We start from the raw sequence: 21,123 nt of genomic DNA, 5'->3' as shown, positions 1-21,123 counted from the left end.
ACTGAACGATATTTGTTCATATCGGCCGCATACATCGGCCAGTGTGTAGGGCCTATAAGTGTGAGTAAGGTGGTCAGACATGGGATGATACATCTATTCAATTCAAGAGATGAGCACCGGGACCATCATTCAATTTTCCTGCATTTGATCAGCAAGGTATAATAATAACAATACTAATGTTTATTGGTTGAACCTGGCATAGTCCTGTATTTGATTGTGAAAATGCATTTCATCATTAGACTCTGGAATTTTCACACTTAACCATTGCATCCAGTCAGACACTTTCTGTCATGAAACCTGTTTATGAAAGTGCACATTGGCAGCATAATTACTGCTTTGTAACAAAACAGAATTGTACCAGTTCTACTAGGGGGTGGCTGGGTTAGCAGGCTGAGATTGGCCAGGTTTATGCTGAGGTTTGCCCTGGTGAGAGAATTTGGGAGGGCTGGTCCTTGCTAAGTTTGGGTTGAAGAAAGTGGAGAAATAAAACTTTATGCGGCATGGCAGGCACATTTCCAGAATGCCTCTATGCTCTGTGATATGGCACACAGCCTTCCCCTCTCCCACAAAGGCCTTCGATTTGTCACCTCTGAGGACTCGGAGACCGGGTCGTGTCCCTAAGGCTGTAGTAGGCTGAAATGCGAACATTTCCAGATGGCAGAGTTTTTCTATGAGCTCTTCGACCAGTGTAATACAAACACATAAAAGTGCCACATGAAAAAAGATTGTGATATCCTTGCATGCTCATGATTCATTTAATGCACACATGAATCTAAATTGAACAGTCTCTTAGGGAAAAAAAAAAAATCAGATATGGAGGAGAGTGATCCTAATATGGAGGTATAACATAAAACAAAATAGAACATAAAACAACACAGGGCACTTCTTGACAAAGGGGAGTTGAACTCCCAGAAACGCGTCAAAGTTTTAGGACGGAGGCACTGACTACATGGAGCTATTATCCACTCACATTAACAGCGCAGACAGAGAGAGTCCCGGCATCACTGCAGGATTGCGGGGACCCGACTATCAACATTACTACTCCGATGCCATCCTCCACATGTCCTTTTCTGAAATATTACCGTGTATGCGACTGTTTTATTGTGTTTTATACATTTTTTAATAATAAATCCTTGTCATCTTGAAAGTGAGAGACATCTGAGGATTTCTTTGCTGGGCCTTAAAGAACCTGCTATGGGAACACGAGTCTGAATTCATATGTAAGTATCATTACATGTGATTTTCTATCAAACCGTTTTAATCTGGTGGAAGCATAGAAAGAAACCTTTTTGTGAAGGCGGGGGCGAATACTAATGTAAGTGTTTGTCCTTGGGGAGATCTCAGAACACAGAAGGCAGAAAGCGAGAAACTTTGTCTTCATTTAATAGAACAAGTAAAGCGCGTATTACCCTGTTGTTTTATGTTATATTGTGATCCAGGCTTAGGGTGTGCCTTTTTACAGTGGAAATTAGCTTCAGCATTTTTTTAGACACAGAAGGCGCAGATTGGAATCGTTTTATATATCCTAATATGGAGGTAGTTTGATTCTTAGGGGGAGATTCAAATGTCAGAAAAGTCGGTTGGGTGTCTGTTTTTTCCTATCTAATAGACAGGAAAAAAACAGACTCCCAACTGACTTTTCAAACACTTGAATCTCCCCTTTAATGTCCTATTTTTTTATTTATTTTTTACGAAAATACAGTTTTGTATGTGACAGTCCCTTTTAAATATGAAAATATGAACTCTTATTTTCAATTTCTCTGAGTAGAAAGAGCATTTGTTTGTGCTGAAGTTTTCAGCCTGAGCCAATTGTCTCATGTCATCAGATACAGAGCGTGGGGACCAAAATGGCTGTAAAGAACAAGATGGCTGCCAGACTTGTACAGGTCTCACCTGCAAAGAAAATAGCCTCTTATTAGAATGTGGGAAATTATAGTGTAATATCAACATCTACAGAATCCACTACCTGCGAACGACATTGTACAATATAATAGAAAGAAACCCATGACCACAGATATTGATGACATATAACTCTCTACTACTGTTACATGGCAAAAGTCCTAAAGCATAATGTCTATCACATATCCAGTAGCCCCATGAGTAAGGTCAATAAGTGGCTACATTTTCTTCTGATGCCTTTTGTTTACACGTGACGTGTGATCATGTTGTTGATGACTGGCAAATTGTTTGACGATTGTCTTGTGTGTAACTTTCACCATCATCAAGAACAATGCAAACACAACATTTTTATAGTTACTTGTGAGAAAGATTTATTTACAGTATCTCCTAAGCCTGTAGGGGGCAGTGTGGACACTTGGTTATTGCTCAAACTTCTTCAATATAAGCATCATTACAGTTCTCCATTCAATAGACCTGTTTATTGGTTTTAATTATTCTAGGTGAAATTTTACTTTTAAATTAAATGACCAGAAAAAAACAGGAGGTGCTTGGCGCATCTGCAATGTATAGCGAAGCAGCTGTAGATGTGTTTTCATGTTTTGTTTTGTTTTCTTTTGTTTTTTATATTTAGGTAGATTTTCCCTTCCCCAACTGAGGGGTATATTCACTAATTAAGTGCAGATTTATAGAAGCAGATATGTTGCCCATAGCAACCAGTCAGATTCTACCTATTGGGGGGTCATTCCGAGTTGATCGCTGGCTAGCAGTTTTTAGCAGCCGTGCAAACTCGCTTTGCCGCCACCCACTGGGAGTGTATTTTAGCTTAGCAGAAGTGCGAACGGTTGTATCGCAGAGCGGCTACAAAATTTTTTGTGTAGTTTTAGAGTAGCTCAAAACCTACTCAGCGCTTGCGATCACTTCAGACTATTCAGTTTTGGATTTGACGTCACAAACCCGCCCAGCCACGCCTGCGTTTTTCCTGGCACGCCTGTGTTTTTCCACATACTCCCTGAAAACGGTCAGTTGCCACCCAGAAGCGCCCACTTCATGTCAATCACTCTGCGGCAAGCAGTGCGACTGAATTGCATCGCTAGAACCTGTGCAAAACTACATCGTTCGTTGTGCCCGTACTTCGCGTGTGCGCATTGCGCTGCATACGCATGCGCAGAACTGCCATTTTTTAGCCTGATTGCTGCGCTGCAAATGAATGCAGCTAGCGATCAACTCGGAATGACCCCCATTATCTTCTAGAAGGTGCTAGGAATGATAAGTAGAATCTGATTGGTAGCTGCAGGCTACATCTCCACTTTTACAAATCTGCCCTTTAGTAAATATACCCCTGAGTCTGAAACTTTCTTTACAGTATTTTGAATTTACAGTGCAGTGTAAAAACACTTTTAAGACAGTACTGCATCAGTCTTAGGGGGTTTAGCATAAATGGGTGTATTTTCAGCAATTTGCAACCAATCGCGCACAGTCATCACTATCAATTTGACAATGACATCAGGGTTAGGGCACGTTATCTTAGACCCCCTCCAGAACTTTGAGACTTTCAAATTCACACCACGCCCTTACTGTGACTGTATATTCACTGCAATCGCACGCCTTCCCACCCACTGCCTGTAATTGCATGACCACTGCCTACGACTCCATGGCCATTCCAGCATCTGGACGCAGGATCTAGGGCGGTATGAAATGCTGCTCGAGTTCGGCAGCCGTGCGGAATACCGGACGAACGCTGACTTTTTATAAAGGGGCAATCAGTTACAAGCATGGTTTTGCCTTATAAGTGATTGCCACTTTAAGTCTGAGTTTGGCTGGCATCCCGCACGGCCGCAGAACCTGGGCGGCGTTACGCCCCGACTCTAATCTGAATAATGCTTTCTGGGAAGAGAGGAGATGGAGACCGTGCACTATTAGTGTTCCCTTAGAGCTGCAGTTGGGAAACTCTGCTCTAAAGAGTAATTATGAAAGAAGAATAAAGAACTGTGCTGGGGTGTCAGGCTCAACTAAATAGTCACTGACCAATTTATACAACCTCCCTGCTTCTCATTCAAGATCAAAGGAGTGATGGTTAAAGTTATTGCTCACCGTTGGTTATACGCATGACCTGGTGACTTCGAGTTCGTCCATGTGTGTTCCTGGCCTCACACTGGTAGGTACCGTTGTGTCCAGAATCAGCTCTGCTACACTTAACTGTGCTGTTCTTCTGTGAGTAAGTCATCACAGCACCAGGGGGCACGTTCCAGTGGTAAATGGGGTCAGGTGATCCGTCAGCCTGGCAGGTTAGGGTGAAGGAGTCCCCAGACTTTATAGTTGAGGAGGGTGCAACGGTGATTGATGGAACACTTGGTGGACCTAAAGATCATATTATAAGCCAATGTAAGAAATTAATAATAATAATAATAATGATAACAAGACTTGTATAAGGTCACAGCTGCTCACAACAAAAATGTCTGTGGAGGTTCTTGCCACCAACAGGACCTCCCACGGATTAAGCAGGAATGAGCAATTTGAGTAGACTGATGCATTTGTTGTGGTGTACAGTAACTTACCATATGTCCTTATGGTGACACTAGGGGACTGCACTACTTGTTCCAGTCCTGTGCCCAGCTGTAAAGTGGCCAAGCAGTAGAAGTCCTGAAGGTTGTCCCTGCGGCTAACCATAACGTCATACCTCACCATCACCGTATGCTTGCCCTGACGTAGATCTTCTTTAAATGTTGAACGCTGAATTTCCTTGCCCCCTCTAACCACAGAGACCAAGAGATGTTCCACAGGAGCCACATCATACACTCTGCACTGTAGAAGGTGAAACTTCCCTTCCTCCAACTCCTCGTTGAGGTCTATGGTGACGTTACTTGGAGGTACTGAAGTAAAAAAGAAAAACATTGTAAGCCAGTCATGTGTGCATGTGTGTCTTAGTCATCTCCTTTATTGTTAGTGATCAATGTGGAATTTAATAGTAAATCGCAACATATATATATATATATCAATAATTTATAATTAGATAACACACACAATAAAAACCAAACACTTGTCAGACTAAAGAAAAAAAGGTTAACAATCAATCCTGTTTTTCCAACATTTCGGATTGATTAATCCCTCATCGGGGTACACTACAACCTGTATACCCTTGATGACGGATTAAAGAATCCAAACTTTGGAAAAGCAGGATAATTTTTTCTTATGTCCCAGTGTCTTTTTTTTGTGGATAATTGTGTATTGATTTTTAAAGTGCATCCCGGCAAGTTGCATGCTATTCTAGAGTGCTGTTCCCACTTGGAATCTATCTATCTATCTATCTATCTATCTATCTATCTATCTATCTATCTATCTATCTATCTATCTGTCTGTCTGTCTGTCTGTCTGTCTGTCTGTCTGTCTGTCTATCTGTCTGTCTGTCTGTACACAATGAAGGTGGCAGTCACGGACCTTATGTATCATTAAAGACGCAATACCAGGTCTATGTCCAAATATCCAAAACACCAGACATTTCAGTATTTTTATAAAAAAAAACTTTCCTCGGGGACAATGGAGCAACAAATACACATACCTTGCCCCTCATTCCGGGTTGATCGCTAGCTGCCGTTGGTCGCTGCGTAGCGATCAGTTAAAAAAATGGCAAAACTGCGCTTGCGTATGCATTGCAATGCGCACGCGCGGCGTACGGGTACAAAGAGCATCGTGGTTTTGCACAGGTTCTAGCAACACTTTCAGTCGCACAGCCGATCGCAAGGATATTGACAGGAAGTGGGAGTTTCTGGGTGTCAACTGACCATTTTCTGGGAGTGTTTGGAAAAACGCAGGCGTGGCCGGGCAGGTATCTGACGTCATTACCGTGTCACTCGTCGCAGCAATCATCGCACAGAATAAGTAACTACAGGGCTGGTCTTGTTCTGCACAAAATGTGTTTGCAGCCGCTCGGCTCCACAGGCGTTCGCACTCCTGCAAAACAAAAATACACTCCCCCATGGGCGGCGACTATGCGTTTGCACGGCTGCTAAAAGTGGCTAGCGAGCGATCAACTCAGAATGAGAGCCCTTATACAAACCAGTTAATACCACATGTGCAAACTCACAAGAAACCAGTTTTGCTTGCCGGGCTCTGCCGCAGATGTGATGTCACCAATGTGTGTTATTGTTTTTGTGTCTCACACAGCACCAAGAAAAAAAAAGCATGATTCCCATAGCAACTAAATGAGCACCCAAAACTCCAATTGTAATGACACTGTCATCTCACTGGCCAAACAATGTAAATATCGAGGGTAAATACAAATATATGACTATCCTAAGAATTAATATTAAAAAAATACCTCTGTAGTAATTATACTCCGTGATGGAGAATGGCCAGAATCTAATCTGGTAGGAAGAAAAAACGTAATGCAAAATTCTGGACAGAGAAATAAAAACAATGGATAAATATAAAACTGGGATAATGGATATTGAACACAAACAAGGTGCAATATTCAAAAAATAGAATTTAGTACTACGAGGAAACAAAATAGATCAGAACAGCAAAGAGCTATAGAAATCACAAAAGTAAAAGGTTTTCATTTATGCCTGCAGAGGATACTGTAGTCATTTTATGTATCCATCTAGTGTCTTCCTGCAGCAGCATACTGTCTCTATTCCCACCATGTTTGGTTAAGGAATATGATGTATAATCTATGTAGCAAGTGATTGTCTATGGTCCCCGAAATGACGTGCGATGGGTTGATCTCTCTCCTTTCCATTAATAGCCCAGCCTAATCGTTGATCGATGTTGAGCTTCTAGCTGACAAAACTGGCATGTTGTTTTCTCAATATGCATTAACCCACATGGTATTTGATGGGATGGCATATACTCTATGACATACCACCATGTGCATGTTAGAATAAATGTAATAGGGATCATTTTCCCCAAATGGGGATGTACTGTGTTGGCACCAATTCAATATATCGGCACGTACTGCACCCTGTGCATCTATAGCAGTGTAGGGAAGGAGTTGTAGATAAACCAGAAATATCGCTTTGAACCAGCCAATTGCTCAAGTTTCATCCTTTCTGGTCAGGCTTGGACTGGACTGTTGGGGAAATTCATGGTGAACCCACTGATTAGCAACCACTCCCTCTATCGCAGGAGGACAGGACCTAATGCAATGGCGCTGTTCACTAAAGCAGATTGCAGGGTGTAGTGGAGCTGCTTGCAGGGACAGTCATCAAGTCTGTTTTGACTGACCCAGTGGTGGCTGAAGATGGAGGCCAGACAGCAACTGGGGCATTGAACTACTGGGTACTAAATCTCATGAGACTCTGCAAAGAGGTCAGGGGAGTATGTGCTGAGCTCTAATTGGATAAGCCCATCACGTGCTCCTCTGATCTGTTGAGATCAGCAGTAGCGCAGACTCATTGTGAGTGACTAATTGTGAGGTTGCGTCTGCTGGCTGACTGAGGTTGCGGCTTCCTGTGAGTGCTGGGAGTAACTGGCAGCTCCTCTTCCTTCTGCCAACAGGTCAGGTCAGTCTCTTGTGGGGGGTGGGGCAGCTAATGTGTGTTTTATTTTTTTGTACTGTAGGGGCCACTGTTTGTGTTTTTTTCCCAAGGGGACCAATATGTGTGTGTGTGTGTGTGTGTGTGTGTGTGTGTGTGTGTTTTTGTTTCCAGTGGGATACAATGTGTGTTTTTTCCCCGTCTGGGACTGATGATGTGCCTTTGCAATTTTAACATCTTGCTTTGTGTGCAGAGACTTGAAAAAGGTTGAAATTCACTGGTATACTGGGGCCCATTTATCAACAAGTGATAAAACTTGTTGTGAATGATAAAACTTGTTGGATATGATAAATGGTGCTCCAGCCAATCACTTCTCAACTGTCATTTTTCAAACACATGACAGGAGCTGAATACATGACAGTTGGGAGCTGGTTGGCTGGAGCACCATTAATCATGCACAATGAGTTTTACCACTCATTGATAAATGAGCCCCACAGTTCTCTCATTTGACCACTGATCCCAATAACCCCCAGTCTCCACCTGTCATAGACATGATCTCTCATTGAAATCTGCCCATATGTAGACATTCCTGATTATATTAGAGCCAGTGGAGAAGTTATTAACAAAACTATTCTTATGCACACAATGGGGGTTATTCAGGGTTGTTAGCAAACCAGAAAAGTTGGCAATTGGGCAAAACCATGTTGCACTGCAGGGGGAAAGGGTGGGAGGGGGCAGATATAATATTTGCAGAGAGAGTTAGATTTGTGGGTTATTTGGTTTCTGTGCAGGGTAAATACTGGCTGCTTTATTTTTACAACGCAATTCAGATTTCAGTTTGAACACACCCCACCCAAATCTAGCTCTCCCTGCAAATGTTGTATCAGCCCCCCCCAATGAAAATTGCACCAAAAATGTGCGAAAACGCCTGCGAATTCGACAAAACACGTGATTTCACCAGTGCCGGATTTTTCAACCAGTCGCAAAAAGACGGCACAAGCATTGAATAGGTCGAATGTAAATTCAACCTGAAAATGGGCAAAAAAATCCAGAGAATTATAACAATATGGACATTGTATACACAGATGACACTAGAATCCTGAAGCTTAATGTTTTAAAAGATATAGATAATTCTACCAGATCTCAGTGAGTTTATACAAACATTGTAACTTGTTCACAAGCATACAGGGCAGTAGTGAGTCTGCTTGGGCCCAGGTACTGTTCAGGTGGCAAGGCCTAATCACAGGAGGCGTGGCCATGCACCATTATAAAAAAATACAGAAAAAAATAAGATTTTACTTACCGATAAATCTATTTCTCGTAGTCCGTAGTGGATGCTGGGACTCCGTCAGGACCATGGGGAATAGCGGCTCCGCAGGAGACAGGGCACAAAATTTAAAAGTTTGACCACTAGGTGGTGTGTACTGGCTCGTCCCCCTATGACCCTCCTCCAAGCCTCAGTTAGGATACTGTGCCCGGACGAGCGTACATAATAAGGAAGGATCTTGAATCCCGGGTAAGACTCATACCAGCCACACCAATCACACCGTACAACTTGTGATCTGAACCCAGTTAACAGTATGACAAACGTAGGAGCCTCTGAACAGACGGCTCACAACAATAACAACCCGATTTTTTTGTAACAATAACTATGTACAAGTATTGCAGACAATCCGCACTTGGGATGGGCGCCCAGCATCCACTACGGACTACGAGAAATAGATTTATCGGTAAGTAAAATCTTATTTTCTCTGACGTCCTAGTGGATGCTGGGACTCCGTCAGGACCATGGGGATTATACCAAAGCTCCCAAACGGGCGGGAGAGTGCGGATGACTCTGCAGCACCGAATGAGAGAACTCCAGGTCCTCCTTAGCCAGGGTATCAAATTTGTAGAATTTTACAAACGTGTTCTCCCCTGACCACGTAGCTGCTCGGCAGAGTTGTAATGCCGAGACCCCTCGGGCAGCCGCCCAAGATGAGCCCACCTTCCTTGTGGAGTGGGCATTGACAGATTTAGGCTGTGGCAGGCCTGCCACAGAATGTGCCAGTTGAATTGTGCTACAAATCCAACGAGCAATCGTCTGCTTAGAAGCAGGAGCACCCAGCTTGTTGGGTGCATACAGTATAAACAGCGAGTCAGATTTTCTGACTCCAGCCGTCCTTGAAATATATATTTTCAATGCTCTGACAACGTCCAGCAACTTGGAATCCTCCAAATCGCTAGTAGCCGCAGGCACCACAATAGGCTGGTTCAGGTGAAACGCTGAAACCACCTTAGGCAGAAAGTGAGGACGCGTCCGCAGTTCTGCCCTGTCCGAATGGAAAATCAGATATGGGCTTTTATACGATAAAGCCGCCAATTCTGACACTCTCCTGGCTGAAGCCAGGGCCAGTAGCATGGTTACTTTCCATGTAAGATATTTCAAATCCACCGATTTGAGTGGCTCAAACCAATGGGATTTGAGAAAATCCAAAACTACATTAAGATCCCACGGTGCCACTGGGGGCCCAACCGGGGGCTGTATATGTAGTACTCCTTTTACAAAAGTCTGGACTTCAGGAACTGAAGCCAATTCTTTCTGGAAGAAAATCGACAGGGCCGAAATTTGAACCTTAATGGACCCTAATTTGAGGCCCATAGACAATCCTGTTTGCAGGAAATGTAGGAATCGACCCAGTTGAAATTCCTCCGTCGGGGCCTTCCTGGCCTCACACCACGCAACATATTTTCTCCAAATGCGGTGATAATGTTGTGCAGTCACCTCCTTCCTGGCTTTTACCAGGGTAGGGATGACCTCTTCCGGAATGCCTTTTTCCCTTAGAATTCGGTGTTCAACCGCCATGCCGTCAAACGCAGCCGCGGTAAGTCTTGGAATAGACACGGTCCCTGCTGAAGCAGGTCCAGTCTTAGAGGTAGAGGCCACGGATCTTCCGTGAGCATCTCCTGAAGTTCCGGGTACCAAGTTCTTCTTGGCCAATCCGGAGCCACGAGTATCGTTCTTACTCCCCTTTGCCGTATAATTCTCAGTACTTTTGGTATGAGAGGCAGAGGAGGAAACACATACACTGACTGGTACACCCATGGTGTTACCAGAGCGTCTACAGCTATTGCCTGAGGGTCTCTTGACCTGGCCCAATACCTGTCCAGTTTTTTGTTGAGGCGGGACGCCATCATGTCCACCATTGGTCTTTCCCAATGGACCACAATCATGTGGAAGACTTCTGGATGAAGTCCCCACTCTCCCGGGTGCAGATCGTGTCTGCTGAGGAAGTCTGCTTCCCAGTTGTCCACTCCCGGGATGAACACAGCTGACAGTGCTAACACATGATTTTCTGCCCAGCGGAAAATCCTTGCAGCTTCTGCCATTGCCCTCCTGCTTCTTGTGCCGCCCTGTCTGTTTACGTGGGCGACTGCCGTGATGTTGTCCGACTGAATCAACACCGGCTGACCCTGAAGCAGAGGTTTTGCCAGGCTTAGAGCATTGTAGATTGCTCTTAGCTCCAGTATATTTATGTGAAGAGACGTCTCCAGGCTTGACCACACGCCCTGGAAGTTTCTTCCCTGTGTGACCGCTCCCCAGCCTCTCAGGCTGGCATCCGTGGTCACTAGGACCCAGTTCTGTATGCCGAATCTGCGGCCCTCTAACAGATGAGCACTTTGCAACCACCATAGCAGAGACACTCTTGTCCTTGTGGACAATTTTATCCGCTGATGCATCTGCAGATGCGATCCGGACCATTTGTCCAGCAGATCCCACTGAAAAGTTTGTGCATGGAATCTGCCGAATGGAATCGCTTCGTAAGAAGCTACCATTTTTCCCAGGACTCTTGTGCATTGATGCACAGATACTTTTCCTGGTTTTAGGAGGTTCCTGACTAGATCGGATAACTCCCTGGCTTTCTCCTCCGGAAGAAATACCTTTTTCTGAACAGTGTCCAGAATCATCCCTAGGAACAACAGACGTGTCGTCGGGATCAGTTGGGATTTTGGAAAATTCAGAATCCACCCGTGTTGTTGGAGCACTACTTGGGTTAGTGCTACTCCGACCTCCAGCTGTTCTCTGGATCTTGCCCTTATCAGGAGATCGTCCAAGTAAGGGATAATTAAGACGCCTTCTCTTCAAAGAAGGATCATCATTTCGGCCATTACCTTGGTAAAGACCCGGGGTGCCGTGGACAATCCAAACGGCAGCGTCTGAAACTGATAATGACAGTTTTGGACCACGAACCTGAGGTACCCTTGGTGTGAAGGACAAATTGGAACATGAAGGTAAGCATCCTTGATGTCCAAGGACACCATAAAATCCCCTTCTTCCAGATTCGCTATCACTGCTCTGAGTGACTCCATCTTGAACTTGAATTTTTGTATGTACAGGTTCAGAGATTTTAGATTTAGAATCGGTCTTACCGAGCCGTCCGGCTTCGGTACCACAAATAGCGTGGAGTAATACCCCTGTCCCTGTTGTAGGAGGGGTACCTTGACTATCACCTGCTGAGAATACAGCTTGTGAATGGCCTCCAATACCGTCGCCCTGTCGGAGGGAGACGTTGGCAAAGCAGACTTTAGGAAACGGCGAGGAGGGGACTTCTCGAATTCCAACCTGTAACCCTGAGATACTACCTGCAGGATCCAGGGGTCCACCTGCGAGTGAGCCCACTGTGCGCTGAAATGTTTGAGGCGACCCCCCACCGCCCCTGAGTCTGCTTGTAAGGTCCCAGCGTCATGCTGACGCCTTTGTAGAAGCCGGGGAGGGCTTCTGCTCCTGGGAAGGAGCTGCTTGTTGCAGTCTCTTACCCTTTCCTTTGCCTCGGGGCAAATAGGAATGTCCTTTTGCTCGTTTGTTCTTATAGGAACGAAAGGACTGCGGCTGAAAAGCCTGCGGCTTTTTCTGCTGGGAGGTGACCTGGGGTAAAAAGGTTGATTTTCCGGCCGTTGCCGTGGCCACCAGATCCGATAGACCGACCCCAAATAATTCCTCCCCCTTATACGGCAATACTTCCATATGTCGTTTGGAATCCGCATCACCTGACCACTGGCGCGTCCATAAACTTCTTCTGGCAGATATGGACATCGCACTTACTCTTGATGCCAGAGTGCAAATATCTCTCTGTGCATCTCGCATATAAAGAAATGCATCCTTTAACTGCTCTATAGTCAGTAAAATACTGTCCCTATCCAGGGTATCAATATTTTCAGACAGTGACTCCGACCAAGCCACGCCAGCACTGCACATCCAGGCTGAGGCGATTGCTGGTCTCAGTATAACACCCGTATGTGTGTATATACTTTTTAATGTATTCTCCAGCCTCCTATCAGCTGGATCCTTGAGGGCGGCCGTATCAGGAGACGGTAACGCCACTTGCTTTGATAAGCGTGTGAGCGCCTTATCCACCCTAGGAGGTGTTTCCCAGCGCGCCCTAACCTCTGGCGGGAAAGGGTATAATGCCAATAACTTCTTTGAAATTAGCAGTTTTCTATCTGGGGTAACCCACGCTTCATCACACACTTCATTCAGTTCCTCTGATTCAGGAAAAACTATCGGTAGTTTTTTCACACCCCACATAATACCCCTTTTTGTGGTACTTGCAGTATCAGAGATATGCAAAGCCTCCTTCATTGCCGTGATCATATAACGTGTGGCCCTACTGGAAAATACGTTTGTTTCTCCCGTAATTCCATAAACAAAGCCATCCATTCTGGTGTCGACTCCCTAGGGGGTGACATCACCATTACAGGCAATTGCTCCGCCTCCACGCCAACATCGTCCTCATACATGTCGACACACACGCACCGACACACAGCAGACACACAGGGAATGCTCTGATAGAAGACAGGACCCCACTAGCCCTTTGGGGAGACAGAGGGAGAGTTTGCCAGCACACACCCAAGCGCTATAAATATATATAGGGACAACCTTAATAAGTGTGTTCCCTTTATAGCAGCTCAAATATTATAAATATCGCCAATAAGTGCCCCCCCTCTCTGTTTTTACCCTGTTTCTGTAGTGCAGTGCAGGGGAGAGTCCTGGGAGCCTTCCTCGCAGCGGAGCTGGGCAGGAAAATGGCGCTGTGTGCTGAGGAGAATAGGCCCCGCCCCCTTTTCGGCGGGCTTCTTCTCCCGGTTTTTTTGGAACCTGGCAGGGGTTAAATACATCCATATAGCCTCAGGGGCTATATGTGATATATTTTAGCCAGAATAGGTATATTACATTGCTGCCCAGGGCGCCCCCCCCAGCGCCCTGCACCCTCAGTGACCGCTGGTGTGAAGTGTGCGGAGAGCAATGGCGCACAGCTGCAGTGCTGTGCGCTACCTCATGAAGACTGAGACGTCTTCTGCCGCCGGTTTCTGGACCTCTTCTCTATTCGGCATCTGCAAGGGGGTCGGCGGCGCGGCTCCGGTGACCCATCCAGGCTGTACCTGTGATCGTCCCTCTGGAGCTAGTGTCCAGTAGCCTAAGAAGCAAATCCATCCTGCACGCAGGTGAGTTCACTTCTTCTCCCCTAAGTCCCTCGTTGCAGTGAGCCTGTTGCCAGCAGGCCTCACTGAAAATAAAAAACCTAACAAACTTTTTCTAAGCAGCTCTTTAGGAGAGCCACCTAGATTGCACCCTGCTCGGACGGGCACAAAAACCTAACTGAGGCTTGGAGGAGGGTCATAGGGGGAGGAGCCAGTACACACCACCTAGTGGTCAAACTTTTAAATTTTGTGCCCTGTCTCCTGCGGAGCCGCTATTCCCCATGGTCCTGACGGAGTCCCAGCATCCACTAGGACGTCAGAGAAATAGTATTTTAAGCACCTCTATAGCCATACTGCAACCCAGCACACAGCAGCCTGTGCTAGGCAGAGAAGAAGCTCTGCAACTTCTGCTGCTACAGTAGGTAAGTGGGAGTGGGGACCCGGCCCCCACTGGGCCCCTCCATCAGACCTGGGCCTGAGTAATTAGTACCCACCCCATCTTCCGCTCTCTGCACAACTGCAAGCATATACTGTTTTGGTAGAAGCATTACAGGCACGGTCATCATGCACTTAGGATGGGTTTCCCGTTGCCCAGAATCCCCTTCCAACACTCCAGATTAGCATTGTGCACTTTGCAAGCATGACCCTAATCTGGCTGCGGCATGCTGTGTCAGTAATATATTTGATCTGTTTACTAATATATAACATACCATAAGCCTTGACCAAGACTTTGGACTGCGTAAAATTTTCACTATTTGATAAATCGATACAAACTGCTTCTGATGTCTCCCAATCATCAACTAGGACTTCAGTAGACAGCCAGTTGGGCCCAGTGTAGGTATTGATCTTTCTTAATCTGCTTTTCCAGGTCACTGGGCCACAGGTATACGAGCAGTTCAACAGAGCCACTTCTCCGAATGGTACAAACACCATATCACTTAGAGATTGCACCTCACACTCAGACTTTCCTGAAATTGAAGAACGAGATAATAATGAATTTAAGAAATAATTAAATTGGCAGTGATACAATATACATATTTATTTATTTATTATTTATTAGCAGTTTCTTATATAGTGCAGCATATTCCGTTGCGCTTTACAATTAGAGCAACAGTTATAGAACAAAACTGGGCAAAGACAGACATAGCGGTAAGAAGGCCCTGCTCGCAAGCTTACAATCTATAGGGAAATAGGCATTGATACACAACGGATAGATGCAACCTGTTACATAATGTTTCCCCAGATTGCTAGGTTCTCTTAGTGGGTTGTATGATATGATCACCCAGCAATGTTGGAAGACAAAATGTGAGGTTATGGGGACTGTGCAGAGGGAATGTAACTGGATAGGGAAGCATTGAAGGTTATGTGTGTGGGTCAGGAATTTGGTATGCTTGTCTGAAGAGATGAGTTTTCAGGGAACGTTTAAAGGTTTGGAGACTAGTGGAGAGTCTTATTGTGCGTGGGAGCGCATTCCACAGAGTGGGTGAAGCCCGGGTAAAGTCCTGTAATTTTGAGTGGGAACAGGTAATACATCTGGATGAGAGACGCAGCTCTTGTGCAGAGCGGAGGGGTCTGGTAGGGAGATATTTTGAGATGAGTGAGGAGATGTATGATGGTGCAGTTTGGTTAATAGCCTTGTATGTAAGTAAAAGTATTTTATATCGGTAGAATACCGGTAACCAATGGAGGGACTGACAGAGTGGATCAGCAGACGAAGAACGTCTGGCGAGGAAGATTAGCCTCGCAGCTGCATTTAAAATGGATTGAAGTGGTGAGAGCCTATGTTGGGAAGACCAGTAAGGAGACTATTACAATAATCAATGTGGGAGATGATGAGTGTATGGATCAGAGTTTTTGCAGTGTCTTGTGTAAGATAAGGGCTTATTTTGGATATGTTTTTAAGGTGCATGTAACATGATTTAGAGACAGATTGAATGTGTGGAACAAACAACAGTTCAGAGTCAAGGATGACACCTAGGCAGCGAGCTTGTGGGGTGGGGTCGATAGTTGCATTGTCAACAGTTATGGCAATATCATGTTGGTAACTACCCTTAGCTGGTGGGAAAATAATTAATTCTGTTTTGGAAATGTTGAGTTTGAGGTGACGAGATGACATCCAAGATGAAACGGCAGACAGGCATCCAGTGACACGAGCCAATACAGATGGTGATAAATCTGGGGAGGATAGGTAGATTTGAGTATCATCAGCGTACAAATGATACTGAAATCCGAAGGAGCTGATTAGTTTACCAAGAGAGGAGGTATAGATTGAGAAAAGCAGAGGACCTAAGACTGAGCCTTGCGGTACTCCAACTGATAGAGGTAGAGAAGAGGAGGTAGAATCAGAGAACTGAACACTGAAAGATCGATTAGATAGGTAGGATGAGAACCAAGTAAGGGCTGTGTCCTGAGGACCTAGGGACTCTAGTATTTGTATGAGATAGATATATATATATATATATATATATATATATATATAGATAGCGGTTTTGGGATCGGCACTCAGAATGGGGACTGTAGGAATACTTGCTGCGGTGCCCTCTGTGAACCTTTGGCAGATCCAATGTAATAGAGAGGAAATCAGCGGCACTCTGCAGTCGGAATTATGCTATGTAGAAAATTTTATTCCAGTCCTACGGCGTTTCGGGGAACAAGCCCCGTCTTCAGGGACAAACAATGCATTGTTTGTCCCTGAAGACGGGGCTTGTTCCCCGAAACGCCGTAGGACTGGAATAAAATTTTCTACACAGCATAATTCCGACTGCAGAGTGCCGCTGATTTCCTCTCTATTATATATATATATATATATATAATATATACATATTCGTATATACATGCACTCATACTGTATATATAGACACACATACATAAATATTACCTGTAAATTTAAGGGCTGTATACCTGAAAAGGGTCACATAATGCACATAATGATGCTTATCCTGTGCTTCTTTTTTAACTAGTTAGTTTTACCCGATAATAAGGCTTGAAAGAATCATAATGATCGTAGAAGGACTTAAGTATATATAACTCCTGATTGAGTAGTGTTTTGCAGAATGAGGCTTGGCACTCAAGACTAACACAAATACCCTTAGACTGTAACTCGGTCATCTCTCATAGTAAATTATTCTAAACAAATACATTTCCATACTATTATGAAAAACAAATTTTTTACAATATAAATGTATTTATTACCAGTTATTTATATAGCGCACACATATTCCGCAGACCCAGCATGCGGGGAGGAATTGCCCTTTGCTGGGCATCTCCCCGCATGTTAGAGTAATGAGTTTTAGGTGGGAATATGTAGGAAACCCACGCAAGAATGTGGAGAATATGCAGACTCCACACAGTTAGGGCCATGGTGGGAATCGAACCCAAGACCTCAGTGCTGTGAGGCAGTAACTCTAACCATTATATTGTCTATAATCTATTTATATATAGATGGCCATCTATAATGATGGACCTTTTTATATACATTATGGCACATGTAACCCCCTGTCACTGAGTATGGTGCGCAGATGGACATAGACATCTTACTGGCACTTTTATCTTGCCCCTGCTAGCTCTTGGGTGTGGGCACCAATAATGAGAGGGTCTCCACATATGCATGTATACAGCAATATATAAGGTGGACACAGGTGTACATGGTGGTGCAGTGCAGTTCTCAAAGACCATCTCGTGATGAACGAACAATAAACTTTATTGAGACTCCTCCTTATCCGCCAGCACCATAAGCAAAACGGTTACAAGATCTACTCCAACAATTTCCCCCAACGCATTACTTGAAGCAGTTTGTAAATAAGGTATATTGTAAGCTGAGCAGTTGCAAAGATTAGTTACATAAAAACATAGGAACACAGAATGTGACAACAGATAAGAAACACTTGGCCCATCTAGCTGCCTCTCTTTTTTAACAATATTGTTACCATTTTAGGTGCCCTTCTTTGTACACTCTCTAACGTATTTATATCCTTCTGAACATGTAGCAGTTAATTCACTGACGGACACAATACCGACGGTCAGAATCCCGACAGCCACTGACCAACAGTCAAAATACCGACATTCATTATGCTGACATGTTCAAAATGCCGACATAGTCAGAATACAGACACTTAAAATGCAGACACGTCAAAATGACGGCATGCATTTTTAAGGAATTTTTGCCCCCCCCCCCAAAAAAATTGTTCATACTTTACCATCCCAGTGGTCCTGGAGGGGGTATATAAAAGTGTGCCGAGCTCAGCGAGGCACCGTGCCTGAAGTATGGCGAGCGCAGCGAGCCCCAGTACATTCATGCTATTTGGGATCCTGTAAATTGTTTCATTTGAGATAATCTGCAACTTTTTCTTTTAAAAATGTTGCCACCAATTTCCCTACTACTGATGTAAGGCTCACTGGTCAGACATTGCTTGTCTTTTGTTTGCTTCCACTTTTGTGCAGTGGGACTACGTTCACTCTTTTACAGTACTCTGGAATTACTACTGTAGCTAGTGACTAGTTGAATAATTATTAATGGTGCTAAAAAACACCCCTTTAGGCTCTTTTAGCATCCTTGGATGTAACCCATCTGGCCTCATTGATGTATCTACTTTCAGTTATGTTAGGACCTACTCCTGTGTGAATGTACTTGATACTACCTCATTTTTCTGAATATGGTTAAAACTTAACTATGACCCCTTCCCCTCTCTTTCAGTAGTGAATATGGAGCAAAAATAATTCTTAAGATGATCTGCTATTACGTTGTCTCCCTCAACAAGACTCTCACTCTCCTTCTTTGAGTCTTATTATTCTAGTCTGAGTGGTACAGTATGTGGGGAGGTTTGTGTGGTTTGCTCTGAGGGGGTCATTCAGACCCGATCGCAGGCTAGCATTTTTTGCAGCGGTGCAATTGGGTCTAAACTGTCATGCGTATGCACCGCAATGCGCAGGCGCGTCGGCCGCCGGCAACGGGCATCGCCGGACAGCGACAGATTTTACGAAGAAAGCAATCGCACCGGCGATTGCAAGACGATTGACAGGAAGAGGCCATTTGTGGGTATCAACTGACCATTTCTTGGGAGTGTCCGGAAAAACGCAGCCGTTTGGAGGGAGGATTCCTGACATCAGCTCCGGGCTGGATCATCGCAGCGGCTGAGTAAGTCCTGAGCTGTGCAGAGACTGCACAAACTTTTGTTTGAGCAGCTCTCTGCACAAGCGATCGCACCCCTCCACATCAACTGCCCCCTGTCCCTGTAGGCGGCAACTACCTGATCGCAGCACTGCAAAAAAACGCCTGTGTGCGATCAGGTCTGAATCACCCCCTGAGTGCTATGTGGTCTGAATGACTTGGGGGGAGATTTTGTGGGGTGAACAACTTTCAGTGATAATGTAAAGAGACATTTTCAAAACTCATCTCTCTCTCTCTCTCCCCCTCTCCCTCTCTCTCCTTTTTTTTTGATATCTAATGGCAGTCTGTTGTAGTGCTGCTGACCAATTGTAGAAATCATTGTAAAAATCCTTTTCACCTCTCCACTGCCGGTATGTCGGGCAGGAAGTGAAAGAAAAAAACAGCCTTTCTCCCCAGCCACTATGCAGTGCAGCAGCACAATTTGATGGATAGAGCAGGGTGCCGGGCAGCAGGAGGAGGAGCCTCACTTGTCTGATGCACACATGACTGGGTGCATGGGGTACGGTGGGCCCAGCTGCATCCCTTTGCACCCATGGTAGCTACACCCTTGCCCTCATTATACCACACCCTAGGTCTTACTTGCACAACCCCACCAATCCCGGGACACTTGGCAAGTACTGTGGCAAACACAGGATTTCTAGAGGGGGGTTTCCAAATGCAATCCACAATCTACCTCTCTGTGGGACATTGGAGCAAGGGGGGAGTCTGGGGGAGTTGTAGAAGAAACTAGTATCGACCCTGGACATATATGTATATACATTATTGGTCTTTTTATACACTGGATAGTGTGTGGAATACAGTATTAATAATTAACACTAAATATGGTCTATAGTATAGGCAGTATCAAACATATTTAATTAATACAAATAACATAAGTTAAACAGCCCATAATAAATAAATAAATAAATAAATAAATAAATACACTAACATAATAGAGCCAGTAAGAAACAGAACTGCACTTTCTAAGCACACATTCTCCCACCCCATGGTAAAGCACCTGTCTCCTCTTCCAGGCAGCTACTCTCTGTTCCAGTGCACTGATTGAGTAATCAGATCCAAACTTGGTAGAAGGAGCTGCTACCACTGGGCATGTGCAGCAGCTCCACTCTGTCCCTTATACTGCACGTTTGTGACGGCAGCTCTAGTAATCATATTATGGGGGTTATTCAGAGTTGTTAGTGAACCAAAAAAGCACACTAATGGGCAAAACCATATTGCACTGCAGGTGGGGGAGATGGAACATGTGCAGAGAGAGTTAGATTTGGTGGGTTATATTGTTTCTGTGCAGGGTACATACTGGCTGCTTTATTTTTACACTGTAATTTACATTTCAGTTTGAACACACCCAACCCAAATATAACTCTCTCTGCACATGTTATATCTGCCTCCCCTGCATTTGCCTAAGAATCTGTCTAGACTGCAGTGAAAAAAATAAGCTGACCAGTTTTGGTGGGCTACATGCAAAATCAACCAGCACAGTATGTATCCTACATGCTAAAAGTGCAAATGTTGTTGTTGTTGTTGTTGTTGTTGTTGTTGTTGCTTTGCTCCCAATACTCAGCCCCACTGTGTTTACATACAACGTTACATGTGTCTTGTATCAAGTTATTAGATATGTTGCTGTATTACCATAACTGGATACGGTCATTAGGTCGACCACTATTGGCCGACATGCAATAGGTCGACATGGTCACTGGGTCGACATGGCCACTAGGTCGACATGTACTAGTCCACATAGAAAAAGGTCAATTTACGTGTCGACTTAGTCACTGTCGGCCAATAGTGGTGGACCTAATGACACCCACCCACCATAACTATAAAACAGTATAAGGTAAAACCAATCAGGCTCTAACGTAATAAGCCACTAATCACAGCAGTTACATCAGCATATAAAAACAACCTCCATAATAACATAGAGTGCACAATGCCAAGTAATACAGTACACTAACCTATATGAAAGATCCCCCACATCTGCAGTAGCAGACAGAGATGTTTTATCGTCCACACCATGGTTACTGCTGCAGTGTGAGACTCTACAGGGCGGTAACATCTGGAGGGCTGAGCACGTATTGTTACCTCCACCCGCATTTATGTTCTGCTTTCTCAGTATCTCACTGCTCTTTCTTT

The 21,123-nt window shown here is 44.6% G+C and overlaps 1 protein-coding gene across 1 annotated transcript; it reads right to left on the bottom strand.

Moving 5' to 3' along the window:
• Positions 1 to 736: 736 nt before the first annotated feature.
• LOC134936445 (vascular cell adhesion protein 1-like) lies at positions 737 to 21,096 on the bottom strand. The gene is made up of 5 exons (XM_063931477.1): positions 20,946 to 21,096; positions 14,540 to 14,797; positions 4,455 to 4,769; positions 3,991 to 4,257; positions 737 to 1,893 (listed from the first exon to the last, which is right to left on the bottom strand). The coding sequence occupies exons 1-5, from the start codon at positions 21,082 to 21,084 to the stop codon at positions 1,823 to 1,825; spliced, it is 1,050 nt and encodes a 349-aa protein (XP_063787547.1). The 5' UTR covers positions 21,085 to 21,096; the 3' UTR covers positions 737 to 1,822.
• Positions 21,097 to 21,123: the final 27 nt, after the last annotated feature.

This window comes from Pseudophryne corroboree, chromosome 6, assembly GCF_028390025.1.
Source record: "Pseudophryne corroboree isolate aPseCor3 chromosome 6, aPseCor3.hap2, whole genome shotgun sequence".
In the NCBI taxonomy this organism is placed as follows: Eukaryota; Metazoa; Chordata; class Amphibia; order Anura; family Myobatrachidae; genus Pseudophryne; species Pseudophryne corroboree.
Note: the sequence above shows the minus strand (reverse complement) of the source record. Positions and strands in the feature narration are given on the sequence as shown.

What these genes read in the sequence shown, in the direction of transcription:
- LOC134936445 (XM_063931477.1), bottom strand. Translation starts at nt 21,084, where the DNA reads ATGCGGGTGGAGGTAACAATACGTGCTCAGCCCTCCAGATGTTACCGC. An exon ending in AGTCTTGGTCAAGGCTTATG is followed by an intron (nt 4,770 to 14,539) that starts GTATGTTATATA and finishes TTTTTACTTCAG; the next exon opens with TACCTCCAAGTAACGTCACC. An exon ending in TGTCACCATAAGGACATATG is followed by an intron (nt 4,258 to 4,454) that starts GTAAGTTACTGT and finishes TATGATCTTTAG; the next exon opens with GTCCACCAAGTGTTCCATCA.